Source organism: Melanerpes formicivorus, unplaced genomic scaffold, assembly GCF_026170545.1.
Source record: "Melanerpes formicivorus ecotype bairdi unplaced genomic scaffold, bMelFor1.0.p_v2 SCAF_2, whole genome shotgun sequence".
NCBI lineage: Eukaryota > Metazoa > Chordata > Aves > Piciformes > Picidae > Melanerpes > Melanerpes formicivorus.
In genome coordinates this window covers 26005885-26018675 of record NW_027142354.1, presented here as the reverse complement: position 1 = coordinate 26018675, position 12791 = coordinate 26005885, and the positions used below count along the sequence as shown (strand labels likewise).

At 41.0% G+C, this 12791-nt stretch overlaps 1 protein-coding gene across 1 annotated transcript; it reads left to right on the top strand.

Moving 5' to 3' along the window:
• Positions 1–186: 186 nt before the first annotated feature.
• On the top strand, positions 187–7100 carry PSMB1 (proteasome 20S subunit beta 1). Its single transcript, XM_068153857.1, has 6 exons — positions 187–336; positions 994–1101; positions 2484–2565; positions 2979–3108; positions 5376–5482; positions 6823–7100. The coding sequence occupies exons 1-6, from the start codon at positions 236–238 to the stop codon at positions 7006–7008; spliced, it is 714 nt and encodes a 237-aa protein (XP_068009958.1). The 5' UTR covers positions 187–235; the 3' UTR covers positions 7009–7100.
• The last annotated feature ends 5691 nt before the right edge of the window (positions 7101–12791 follow it).

The following is a 12791-nucleotide window of genomic DNA, read 5'->3' as shown; positions in this document are numbered from 1 at the left end:
ACGAAGCCCACAGCCTGCCCACCGGCGGGGAGCAGAGAAGGGCAGAGTGCCGGTGAACGCCGGGCATCTGCCAGCGCCGTGCCCAACCGCCCCAGCGCGCGCCCACCCGCGCAAGGGTCGCAGTCCTCCAGAGCAGACAAGAGCAGGCGCCAATTTCCTCCTAGAGTAGTGTTCGTCACTTCCGGCTCCGGTGCCGCCATTTTGCCGTGAGACAGCATTGGTCTGGTCCGGTGCGATGTTGTCCACCGCTGGTTTTGCGGAGTTTAGGCCAGAGATGGACTACAAGCTCGGCGCGCCCAAGCAGTACCGCTTCTCGCCCTACACCTTTAACGGAGGGTGAGGAGGCGCAGGCATGGATTGCGGGGGGGAGGGGGTGGTCTGAGGCACTTCCTGAGAAATGTAGTGGTAAGGCTCGGTATTCTTTAGCATATTCTTGCCTCCTCCCGGCCGTGTGGGAGGGTTTGTTTCTCCCCGCCAGTGCCTCTTCGTAGAGAAAGGGCAGTAGCACGAGGGGAGAGCTGAGGCTTGGCCTTGCTCCGGGCTCGATTTTGCGTTGGACCGAGCGCCCCGTAGGTTCTTGCAGCTTTCTGGGAGGTGTTTTTGTATGTCTGTATCGCTTCTGGCACACTTGGACTCCCGAAACTTTTACGGGACAAAATGAGCACCTTCCATTTCCTGCTGGGCTATTTATTTATAGTGGATCAAGAAACCCCTATAATGGGTGTATTGCCAGCTTTTAAATTTGCAACTGGCTTGAAAGCAGCCTTGTCATACCTGTTAAAGTATGTTTTCGGGATGTCTAGTGTCTACTTCCTCCATTCTTAAGTCACGTGTAGGGATGTGGAAACACATCCCTAGTTGGAAACACAGAAAGGTGTACAAGATACTTGATGAGATGTGAGTCTGGATATCTGGATATAGAACTACTATATTTCTGTTGCCTAAGAAAATATTTGTGCAGTAAGTCATGATTATATGAATACTTTCTTTAAGGACTGTGTTGGCAATTGCTGGGGAGGACTTTTCTATCGTTGCCTCTGACACGCGACTGAGTGAAGGTTATGAAATTCACTGCCGGGACAGTCCAAAATGCTACAGATTGTAAGTCCAGATACTGTACGAATTGAAACGGTTGAAAGATACTTTGTATTGCAGACTTATGGCACATGCCTGGAATCATCCATTGCTTTTTTAAAGCAGTATTCTCAGAGAAAAGGATTGTAACAAAATTGATTTTGGAGTCACAGTGACTTGCTGTAATGAAAGATGTGATGTTGTAAGCATAGCCAAGCTTCTTGTTTCATGCGCTTGAAGTTAGCTGATAGCAGAACATTTTTAGTATGATACAGGGATTAATGTAAAGTAATGGGGGTTTTGGCTGTAGAATCAGAAGAACTTTTTTCTTAACTATAGCACCACTTGATCCTGTGGTAGCTTGTTCTGTTTTGTCGGGATGCCTGATGCTGGCACGTAAGCGTGCCTGCGGCTGCCAGTTGTACTGTGTCTCTCTAGTGAACCATCTGGCACTTGAGAGAGGAGAGGCAGACTTGTTGGTAGTTCTGTTACTGAACTGTTTATGCTCATTTTATGCTTATCTTGACTCACCTAGATTGAAGCATTCCCTTGGTTTAAAAACACGCTGCTTACCTTTTTTTAACTGTAGCAGGTGCTTAGTCAATAGACTGCCACCAGCTATATAAACCTTTTTCTGTTTGTTTGTTGTCAGTGACACAAGGTCATACAAACTCGTGTTCTTATTGTCTAACTCTCTGACTGTCTGATACTGTGCAAATGGAAGTGACTGTGGTACAGTCTGTATACTGTGCATGATAGCTTTGTATAATTCTAGCAACAGGCGGAGGGAAGATTTAAGTTTAAACTATTTCCCAAATGAGTGCTTCGTGTTAGTCTGTGTGTGAATTTTTTTTTTTCCTAGAAATTCTGGGAAATTACTAAAATGTAAATTTCAAATGTGCGTTGGTGTAGTTAGTGTTTGTAGAACGTTTTGAAATTGAGCAGAGAGCTAATCTTCTACAGTGCATCTGCAGCTGTGGTGCTGGCGTGGAAAAGCACCCACAGCATAAATGTTACATAACCATCCAAACACCTTAATGCAGACCTCTGGCATGGTAGAGTAAAACTGGGCTGAGTGATAGGATGTAACAGACTTCCCATCACAAAACAGCTCCTCTAGCAAGACTGGATAGCAATGTCCAGAGTTAGGAGTGCATGAAGAAATCAGGATTATTTTTTTTTGGTCAGTCTTGCTGTGGAAGTCAGTGAATTGAAGAAAAACATCCTGCACTTGGAGTCCTCAGCAAGATGCACATTGCAGTTACCTTTTATACACAAAATATCTGTTACTACATTTTAGACAACTGGCTACTAATAGAGAAACTGAAAATACTCTTGCTGTTGTCATAATAACCTGCTGTGTAAGAAAGTGGTATAGTTCATACTAATTCTAATTTTACCTTTTACAGAACAGAAAAAACAGTCATTGGATGCACTGGTTTCCATGGTGACTGCCTTACCCTTACTAAAATTATTGAAGCAAGATTAAAGGTAGCTATCTCACTCTGTTTAGAAACTTAGAGGAGACTGATACATGTTTCAAATACAATTTTTGCTGGTTTTCTTGAAATGTTTATATTGTACCTGTATTGCTAGTGAAAGATGAGGCAATTGACTAGGAAACTGATGCTATGTTCTTACAAAGTATAACATCATAAATTTAAAGAACGGAAAAGTTGGAGAGGATAGTGTTAATGAAAACCTGTATTCTTTGCAAAAATTCAGAGGAATGTTAGGTTTTGGGTTGTAAGAAGGCTTTACTTTTAGGCAGTGTGTTTTCAGTTATACTAGCTAATAATCTTGCTTAGCATCAAATTTTCTCTAATGAGGTTGCAGAAAATATGATTCTGATTTTAGTGTAAAATACAGTGACTTTCTTCTTGGATGTGCTGTTCCATTTGCAGATGTACAAGCATTCCAATAACAAGACCATGACTACTGGGGCTATTGCAGCAATGCTCTCTACAATTCTGTATTCTCGACGTTTCTTTCCTTACTATGTTTACAACATAATTGGTGGACTTGATGAAGAAGGTAAGACTGCAGATAAAGAAGGGGAAAAAAAAGGAGTAGCTAAATGTCTGTGGGCAAGTAGCTGTCCTTTTACATCTCAAGTGTACTGATGGAACCGTAAAATTTGTGTTCCTGTTTCTAACACCTACCTTTAGACATTTCAGTGCCTGCACAGGTCACATGCATAGTATGCATCTCAGTTGTTTCCTAGTTACCACTAACAACTTGATCTTCCAATACTAAAGGTCTGAAAGTCTAAAAATGAAATTCTAATTACTTGATTACAAGTGAAATCTGTCATATCACCTTACCTCTCATTACTTTAGTCTAAACTGGAACACTATGTAAGAGCTTTGCAGCATTTCTTAATTGTTTCTTTAAAGGAGATCTCAGAATCCCAGCATGATAGGGATTGGAAGGGACCCCTGGACATCATCTAGTCCAAATAGCCTGCCAGATCAGGTTCACCTAGACCAGGTTGCACAGGTTGGCATCCAGGTGGGTTTTGAATGACTCCAGAGATAGTGACTCCACCACCTTTCTGGGCAGCCCATTGTAGTGCTCCACTACCCTCCTCATGTTTAGATGGAGCTTACTACATTCAGGTTTGTACCTGTTACCTCTTGTCCTGTCACTGGGCACCACTGAAAAAAGACTGGTCTTATCCTCCTGACACCCACACGTTAAGTGTTTATAAGCATTGGTAAGATTCCCCCTCGGTCTTCTCTCAAGACTAAAAAGCCCTGAGTCCCTCAGCCTTTCTTCATAAGAGATAGGCTCTAGTCCCCTGATATCTTTGTAGCCCTCTGCTGTACCCTCTTGAGCAGTTCCCTGTTGCTTTTGAATTGGGGAGCCCAGAACTGGACATACTACTCCAGATGAGGCCTTACCAGGGCAGAGTGGAGGGAGTCTCCTCCCTTGATCTGATTGCCACACTCTTCTTGATGCACCACAGGATGCCATTTGGCTTCTTGGCCACAAGAGCACTATGTTGGCTCGTTGCTGTCTTGTTTTCCACCGGGATTCCCAAGTCTTTTGCCAGAGCTGCTTTCCAGCAGGTCATCCTCTAACCTGATAATTGTATATGATTTTATGTACTGCTAACATGTAAATGTTAGGAGTAAAATTATACATATTTTACTTGGGCCTCTGAGTGTGGTAGAGGTTATTAAATAGGAAGATTTACTCCAGAGACAGGTTTCTGCAATGATGTTTTAGAATGTTAACTAACCTCTAATGAGAGTCATGGCTTCTGCATGGAAACTGCAGTTTAACATTGAGCCCTTTCAGTACTCAGTGGGTTCTTGACTGATGATTTGCTTGAATTGCTGAAGTACTGTTTTCTCTGTCTTTGAGCAAGAGCTCAGAGCTGGTCTTTTATTCCCCACAGTTTGTTGTTGCCATGAAGTTATACTGCTTTCCCAATTTTGTTAAGACACATCTATGATAATGTGGAGTCTGGAAAGGGATTACTCTGCCCTGGGTAGTGCTAAATCTCAGAATATGAAGGTGCTATAGCAGTTGATAAGAATCAGAGTGTAGTTTTGCATGCATAGGCTTAATTTGGGTGCCCAAGGTTGAATTGTTGTGATTTAGAATTACTTTCTGTGTCTCTGCTAACTTTTATCAGAGCTGTTCAGCTACCTGTGCTACACTGCCAAGTGCAGCGGCCAGTTTATTAAATTGGGTGCAGCATGTCTGTACAGAAGGGCTGGGCTTGGACAGGTACTATGTTTTGACTAGCATATCCTCATCAAACTCTCATGATTCAGAGCTATGGTGTGTCTGCATGTCTGATGTTGGCACAGGCTAATAAGCTTTATACAGCCTGGCCTGACTCCAGAAGGGAGCGTGTGAGAGACCAGAGCAGGGCGATGCAAAGGCATCCAAGCGTGCTCTCTGGAGCTAATTGAAGAACAATGGCCGAACTGCCTCTCTCCAATAGCTTTAGAACCAGCAGAGCTCTTGGCGTAGCACTGTGCTCTAGCATGTTCTCCTGCTTTGATTATTCTGCATCAGCACTTTGCCTGTGGTATGTAGAAAAGGTCTGTTAGAGCACAGTTATAGCTTAAACACTGAAAATAACCTTGCGTACAGTACAAGGCCACATCCATAGTGAGCCTGCTGTACAAAGCATTGTCTGAACAGTGGTACTTGGTAAAAGTTTGCTGGGACCTGTGGTACTCTAGAGGCTGCTTATGGGGAGAGAGAGTTTTTAATGTAAATGCTTACCAATATTGAGAATCTTTCTGGATTATGATAGGATGCTTTTTGGGGTTCTTTTTCAGGGAAGGGAGCAGTATATAGCTTCGATCCAGTGGGTTCATACCAGAGAGATTCTTTCAAAGCGGGTGGATCAGCAAGTGCCATGCTGCAGCCCTTGCTTGATAACCAGGTAAAATAGTTCTTTTTCTCTTTCCTTCTTTTAATTATTTTCTTCTTCTTTTGTTGTCTCAGTAAACATTAGCAACATGCAAAATAAATATAGCATTACTTCTGGGGAATACTGCTTTTGAGATGAGTTTTACATACGTTACATGTAGGACTGTTAATCCATACATTTTTAAACTGTGTGGCTTTACCTTCTCGGGAGAAAGCAAAGCATTGCTTTAGAATCTGTTCAGGTTTTAGTATGCTGCAAACACACTAAACGTGCCTGTTTAAAAGGTACAGATTTCAGTTGGGAATTATGTTTCCCATAGAAGCTGTTAGAGGTTTTTCTGCTGTTTGAGTTTTTTTCCGTAGCTGATAACATAAACATGCCTGTTATGTAGCATGAAATAATGCTAAATTAAGGTGACAGAATTCGTACATTTTATCACATAACGCACACTGATACAAAACTTCAGACTTTCAAACAATTTGGACACCATTTTCTAAGAATGTTCTTGCATAGAACTGCTGGAAACTTAATCTGTCTAAAAATGCTTGAGTATTTTCATATTTAAAGGAAACTGTTAATTGTTGAATGAGAGAAATACCAAAGCGTGTTTCACTCATTTTCTGAGATTGGTGTTGGTATTAAGTCAGTTATGCCTGATGTCAACAGAGCTTTTGTGCTTAAAAAAATCAATTAGTTCTCTTAGTTTTTACCAGCTTAGAATAAAGTCTTTTTTTTTTAATCTGTACAGCTCCCAAGTTCCCAGCTTTGAGTTAATTTTGAAGTAAATATGAAACAAGTAAAAGGCCTTCTGCAGAAACAAATTTTTGATAAGTAGCTTTTAATTTCTTAAGAGCTTGAGGCATAATAAGTGACTCTTACCTTCCTTTTCCCATTATAATACTTAAGTAGATGCTTATCAGTTAAAATGCACTGTTGAGTAGGACCTGTTACTTTGGAATTCCAGCTACACTGAGGAACATTTGCTTTTTAAAAAATGTTCCTGACTTCAAATGTGTGCAGTTCTCATACTGCTAACCCAGTGAGGAGTTCCTGCATAGCTGTATCACTTCAGAGCTGAATGTTCATTGTGATCTTTTATATACTGAATGAGCAGGAGGAGCTATGCTGACTTTGTACTGGATCTGCTTCTGATTACTTTTCTAAGAACAGCAAGTTTTGATCCATGCAGCTGTAAACTGTGGAAGAATACTTTTGGCAGCTTTGGGTTTCTAAGACAGATCAACCACTTCTTTCAAGTTGTCTAAATCTGCTCATTCTAGTGCAGAGACTGAAACAGCTTTCATGCTAGATAGATCATACTGTCTTTAAAATACATTTTCATCTTTTCTTAGATTGGCTTCAAGAACATGCAAAACGTGAAACACGTACCGCTGACCTTGGAAAAGGCTTTGCAGCTGGTTAAAGATGTCTTTATTTCTGCTGCTGAGAGAGATGTGTACACTGGGGACGCACTTAAGATTTGCATTGTCACAAAAGATGGAATTAAAGAGGAAACTGTCCCGTTACGGAAAGACTAATTCAGTTCACTTGCAAATCTGTAATCTGTAATGTACAATTTACCTGTATTATGAAGATGTTTGTCTTATTAAATTTTTTTCAAGAATTCCAACTACTGTCATACTGAATGTTTTCTGTCTTTGTTAGAAGTGATAGTGGGTTTTTTAGAAACCAGAGCAGTTCATGGTAAGGAAGTAGGTAAGAGTTAAAATGTCAGTTGTGTTCATCTCATCCGAACCTATTGATCAATCTCATTCCAATGTCAGTTTAATCCTCTTCTTGAAATCCCTTCATCATACAGTCTGGAGGAGTTCAAATGTGTTATAACTCAGGCTCACAGACTTTTGTGATAGCGCTTTCTGTTCAGCCTTGGGTTAATGAGAAAAGAATTTGTGCTGTTTATAGCTTGCTTTTTGTATCTTCTCCTTGATCTGTTTGACATGCTGTCCTGACACTTGACTTCTGTACTTACTTACAGAGGTTATAAATGAGAGTCATCTGAAATGAGTTTCTCTGTAAAAGGGACAAAATGTTAAATTGAATCTGTTGAAGATTAGTCCTGGACTCTACATGTGGACTCACCTCCGTGTGTTCGTGTTTCTGGGTTAATTCTCAAAATCTGAAGCATTGTCCTTTTCTGGCTGCTGATGGAAAGTAACATAGAATGGAGAGTCTTTGAGTGCCTTTTCATTTCTGGGCTGGTGTTGGTTTGGTTTGTTTTTCAGTCATACTACTACTGCATTTGATTCTTGGGAAATTGTATCAAAAGTAGAGTGCCTGGTGTGCTGTATGAAACTGGGAAACTGGCTTGAGTAGTAGGACCTTTAGAAAGCAGAGATGCATCCTCAAGGACAAAATAGTCCTCTCTTTTTGTGGAATTTTTTCACAGCTTGTAGCTATTTAGAAAAGGAGGTATAAAATATCTAGCTGCTTGAGATGGTATACTTGCTTTCTCAAAGAACAATTTTACTGATGTGTTTGACTACCCTGTCTCCTGTTGGGAGGTGGCTCCCCGCCTTTTCTGCACCATTTTGGGTGCTGTGCATTTTTCCTGGCTCTGGCTGGTTCTTCACCAGCAGTGGTGGTCTTTGGCTTTCTAGACAGTTTAAAAAATGGGTAGCATTTTGAAGCTCAGTAATCAAAACAGCTAGTGCATTTCACAGAATCACCAAGGTTGGAAGAGACCTCAAAGATCATCAAGTCCAACCTGTCAACACAGACCTCATGACTAAACCACGGCACCAAATGCCACGTCCAGTCCCCTCTTGAACACCTCCAGGGATGGTGATTCCACCACCTCCCTGGAAACCGTCTAGCTGCAATCCAGTGAGTGGGAACTTGGAACAGCTGTTTTGCAAAGTGTTCGTGAAAACACTTGGTCGCTGGGTGCCACTGTTGGGCAGAGTAAGGAGGTAACGCCTCATCTCTCGGTAGTTAGGCAGTATGAAAGGTACGGAGCATCTCACTGAATAACACACAAGTCAAGACTATTAAGCATGTTCAGTGTTCAATGTAATGCTTAACATTACTTGCAAATAAATAGACAAGATCAGTTGTATAAATGACTGTAGCTATAGGCTGGTTTATACTGAGCAAACTGCACACAGTGCAGTAACTAAAACCCATAAGCTGTGTCTAAGGTACAAAGCAGCAATACCGAATTAAATACATGCTCAATTACTTCTATAAAACTCAATTAAAGCACTTTAGGATCAGCTATCTTTGATACCAGACTTGTGTTGAATTGCTTGAGTGTTTCACAATAGATTGTTACAACTTTATGCAAAGTTGGGTGAAGTCTAGTGAAACTAAAGAGTATTTAAGTTGCAAAGAAAAGGAGCGTGCCACAAGCTGACATGCCTGCCTTTGGGACAATTCTGTTTGTGGTATTCAAGATCTTAACCGTGAATAGAAGGGCGACAAACAAAAGGATCTAACTAATTTGTACCTGAATTAATATAATGTTCTTACAGGATACCAAATATGTAGGGAAGCTGCAGTGATTCAATTTACTAAAATGTTTATGAACTTGGATTCTTTGATATTTAAGGGTAAACTGTACATGCAAAATAAATGCATATCTAACAGGTTTGAGGAATTACTTGATTTAGTTTGAGGCATCCGGGGTTGTTTCTTTAAGCTGTTTCAGGAGAAATACAAAGTGATTTGAGTGTTTGGATCTTGTGTAATCTCAGAGTAGATATGACAGCAGATATGAGGGACCCACGTTTTCCTGCCAGGGTACATCAGTGCTAGCCTGTCGGAGCACTTGTACAGCCAAGATGGCTATTTTGTATCCTTTGCAGTTTGTTCTTTCCATGCAGAGCACTCTGGGCTGAAGAACCAGCTTTTTCACAAGCCCATTGGACTAAAAATACCAAATTTCTTTTCCAGAAGGCAGCTCTACATTTACCCCTCTGTGAATGTGCTTGGACCCGGTGGTATGGGAAGGTTTATTTCCCCATTTGGTTTTAGCTTCCTGGTTATGCCCTGCCTTGATGTCCTCACCACTCACACTCAGAGTTAGGAGTTGAGGAGTGACAGAAGATATGTGAGCCACTCAGCTACAAGTTAGTTGTTTGCTCATTGGAATTAAAACACACTTGAAAATTCCAGATGTCAGATGTGTCTTACAGATAAAAGGCACTGAGAGGTTGGGTTATTTTAATCCACCGAGTTACTTAGCTTTGTTTGCAAAACATCTAGGGCTGAAAGGTAGGAATGCTCTGTCTGCCAACCCTCCTTAGTTCTGTGCCTGTATTTCCTATATATAGATCATGTCAGTAGTCATCTCACACCATATCTACATTGTAAATTAACAGTTTGTGAAGCACCTTGAGCACTATCTGGTTATGGACCTGTCTAGACAGGTAGGCTGTAGAGGTACCGCTAGGCAAAACAAATGCAACAATATCACTTAGGGTTGCTAGAAGCAAAAGTCTGGGTTTGGCAGATCTACTTGGCCAGGGATTAGGTGTCATTAATAAAATGTTACGGAAGAGAGAGAAAACAATCTTGCAGTGCCTTTTCTTAGCATTAAACACGTTACATGTCTTTCTAAAGAAAGTTGTATTGCTGGGCCTGACTAATCTTGGAGTTGTTCAAGAACTCTCAAGTAAGGGATATATAACGAGTAGTACACAGTAGCAATGACAGCTCGACGTCATCTACAGCAATACTAAAGCCCACCGTAAGATGGCAATAGTTAGCTGCTAGTACAGGCTTCGACACAATTACACGCGCTGTGAGTGAAAATAGTCATGCATCCTTTACCAGTTTCCCACTATAATGTGCTTTGTGGTAGTGGTTTTTGAGTAGCTGGGAGGCTTTATTTTGACATCAGCCAAATGGCAGTATATCGCCGCTTATTTAAAGGTCAGTATTTGCCCTAAAAATGAGGTTTGTAATAAAGAAGACCTTGCTTTATTTTTGGACATGTTTTCAGCAATATTGTTTATGCATCAAACCCATTTTGTGCATGGGGAGGGAGCTTGTTTACTATGGAAAACGAAAGTGCTTGACAGGAGATAAGTGTTACAAATACACCATAAATGTTTAGTGTATCAGTCAAGGGTAAGTTTAATTTTCTTTTAACTCAAACTAAGTATTCTTAGGGCTGAATCAAAATGTTGTTTTGTAAGCCACATACTGAGCTTTCTCACTCTAGAATGATGTTTTTCATTTACAGTGAGATATCTGTGTGACACTACCTGTGCCTCAGTGTGATGGGAGTCAGGAGCAGGCTGCTGCTATTTTATTTGATATTTGCTAGATAAAACTATTTCAATGGAAATCATAAAACATTATTTGAAATACACAGTTTGAAGTTGTCCTACCACAACCCACTCCTTTATTTACTTGTGAGGACATTTCTCACACTCAAAAAACTTGTTTTTTGATGCCCTAAAATCACCCATCCTGGAAAATAAGAGAAAGCTGCCTTGGCAAGTGACCTCAACATAGTGATTCTGGATTTTACCAACCCAAGCTTGGGGAGAAGTGACAGGAGCAAGTGGGGAATGATTAAAGAAGCATTTGTGTGAATCTGAAATATGTTAGTCCTGTCTCTCTCTCCAGTCTTGTAGAAGATAATTTCAGGAGCATAAAGTCATTGTTGCCTTGTGCAGGGTTCCTGATCCAGAGTTAGGAACCAACATTTGACTAGAAGGGATTTTTAAATTCCAGCATTCAAATTCTTTCAGCTGCTGCTTTTGTTTTGTGTCAATGCCTTTCACTGTTAGGCCATTTGGGGCAGTTGTAAAACAGACAATATGGCACATGGTCCTGAAGTTAACCAAGATTTCTCTCCTGGTCTGCCTTCTCAAATCAAATTCCTTTTGAAAAGGGTTTTTGTCTGTGTGGGTGCATCAGGGTAAGACTGGGCTTATATTCTTTCAACTCTAATGTGTAGTTAAATTGTATGGAACATTTTATGTGCACTTCTTTTCTAAACAATTTTAGCAAAGTACTCATAATTACACAAACATGGTTTAGCAGAAAAACAAACAAATACTCAGTATCTTCCTGTTTTGCTGTTCTTGGCCCTTTTCCTAACAGTTGCTGGCAAAGTTCAAACTTCACCGTTCATTTCAGAGGCTCAAGTGAGGGTAGGCATGGACTTTGCTGTGGCCTGCAGTAACTAATATTATTTGGCACAGGACACAGAATAAAGGGATACTTAGAAGGGAGTAGTCACAATACCGAAAATTCAAACAGTCTTTTGCACATTATGTCAAAGAATCATAAAAGGAATTATAAATCAGGATTCCCATTTTTATCAAGGAACAAGATGTAGAAGATTGCAAGTTGTACTGTACTGTTACAGATACTTCACAGTTGCACAGTGAAGTGCTTTTGTCTTACCTAAGAGCTGACTTCTCTGAGATTTAGATATTTTTGTTGCTTAGCTTTCTCCAGCCACACAAGTATAGTGATCTCCTTAGTGGTTCTATAAGAAGCCACTGATGTGCTGATTCACCTAGGGGCTCACCCAGATGTTCACATGATGTGCAGTGTCTAGCCCACTGAGATGGCTTAGTTGAACAGGGTTCCAGCTCCTCTGGACAATGCCTGTTTAATTAGGCTTTGTGAAAACTGACTGTAATCAGCTTGGCAGTCAGACCTGGTGGGTGATCAAGTTGTCTATTGGTCTTTCAATGCTGTGCTGTCATACTGCAGACCCTGGGTGGCTCAGGTAACTGTCTCCTTTGCAACCAGCCTGGGCTGCTGATGGAGCCCTACTCAGCTGAGTGTACCTGGGAGGTGAGAGATACTGTGGAGTGCCTTGGGACTCTGTCCCCTACCAGGAGAACATCCTTGAACGTTCCAGTAGAAAACATACTTGTAGCTTGCCTGTGCAGCCTTTGTAAAGGACATTGTGCACTGAAATATCAGAAAGGTAAGAGTCCTGATGAGGAAGGGAAATGGTAAGGAAAAAAAAGAGGAGGAGGGGACTTTTTCTCAGGTTTTATGTAAGCAATCATTTTGATCTGAACTTTTCTTAACGTGTTTGGATGGTTAACACAATCTCTGTTAAGTCCCATGGCAAACAAACATTTTGGTGCGCCTGGTATTTGTTTGCTAGTTGCAGACAAGTTGATCTCATTAGAACTGCATTTACAACTTTTGCCAAGCACTTTGAAACTGGTTGACATGTGCAACAGCTGCCTGAGCTGGAATGCCGTTCCATTCCCTGCCTTCGTCTTATTTGTGCAGGGGATGGCTTGATTAATGACAATTAGACAAGATTTTAAAGAATGAAAGATAATTTGTCTTCGAAGAGCCATGCAGTGTCTTTTCATTC

Coding starts and splice junctions, on each gene's coding strand:
- PSMB1 (XM_068153857.1), top strand. CDS start 236: ATGTTGTCCACCGCTGGTTTTGCGGAGTTTAGGCCAGAGATGGACTAC. Junction 337..993: donor CCCTACACCTTTAACGGAGG/GTGAGGAGGCGC, acceptor ACTTTCTTTAAG/GACTGTGTTGGCAATTGCTG. Junction 2,566..2,978: donor TTATTGAAGCAAGATTAAAG/GTAGCTATCTCA, acceptor TTCCATTTGCAG/ATGTACAAGCATTCCAATAA.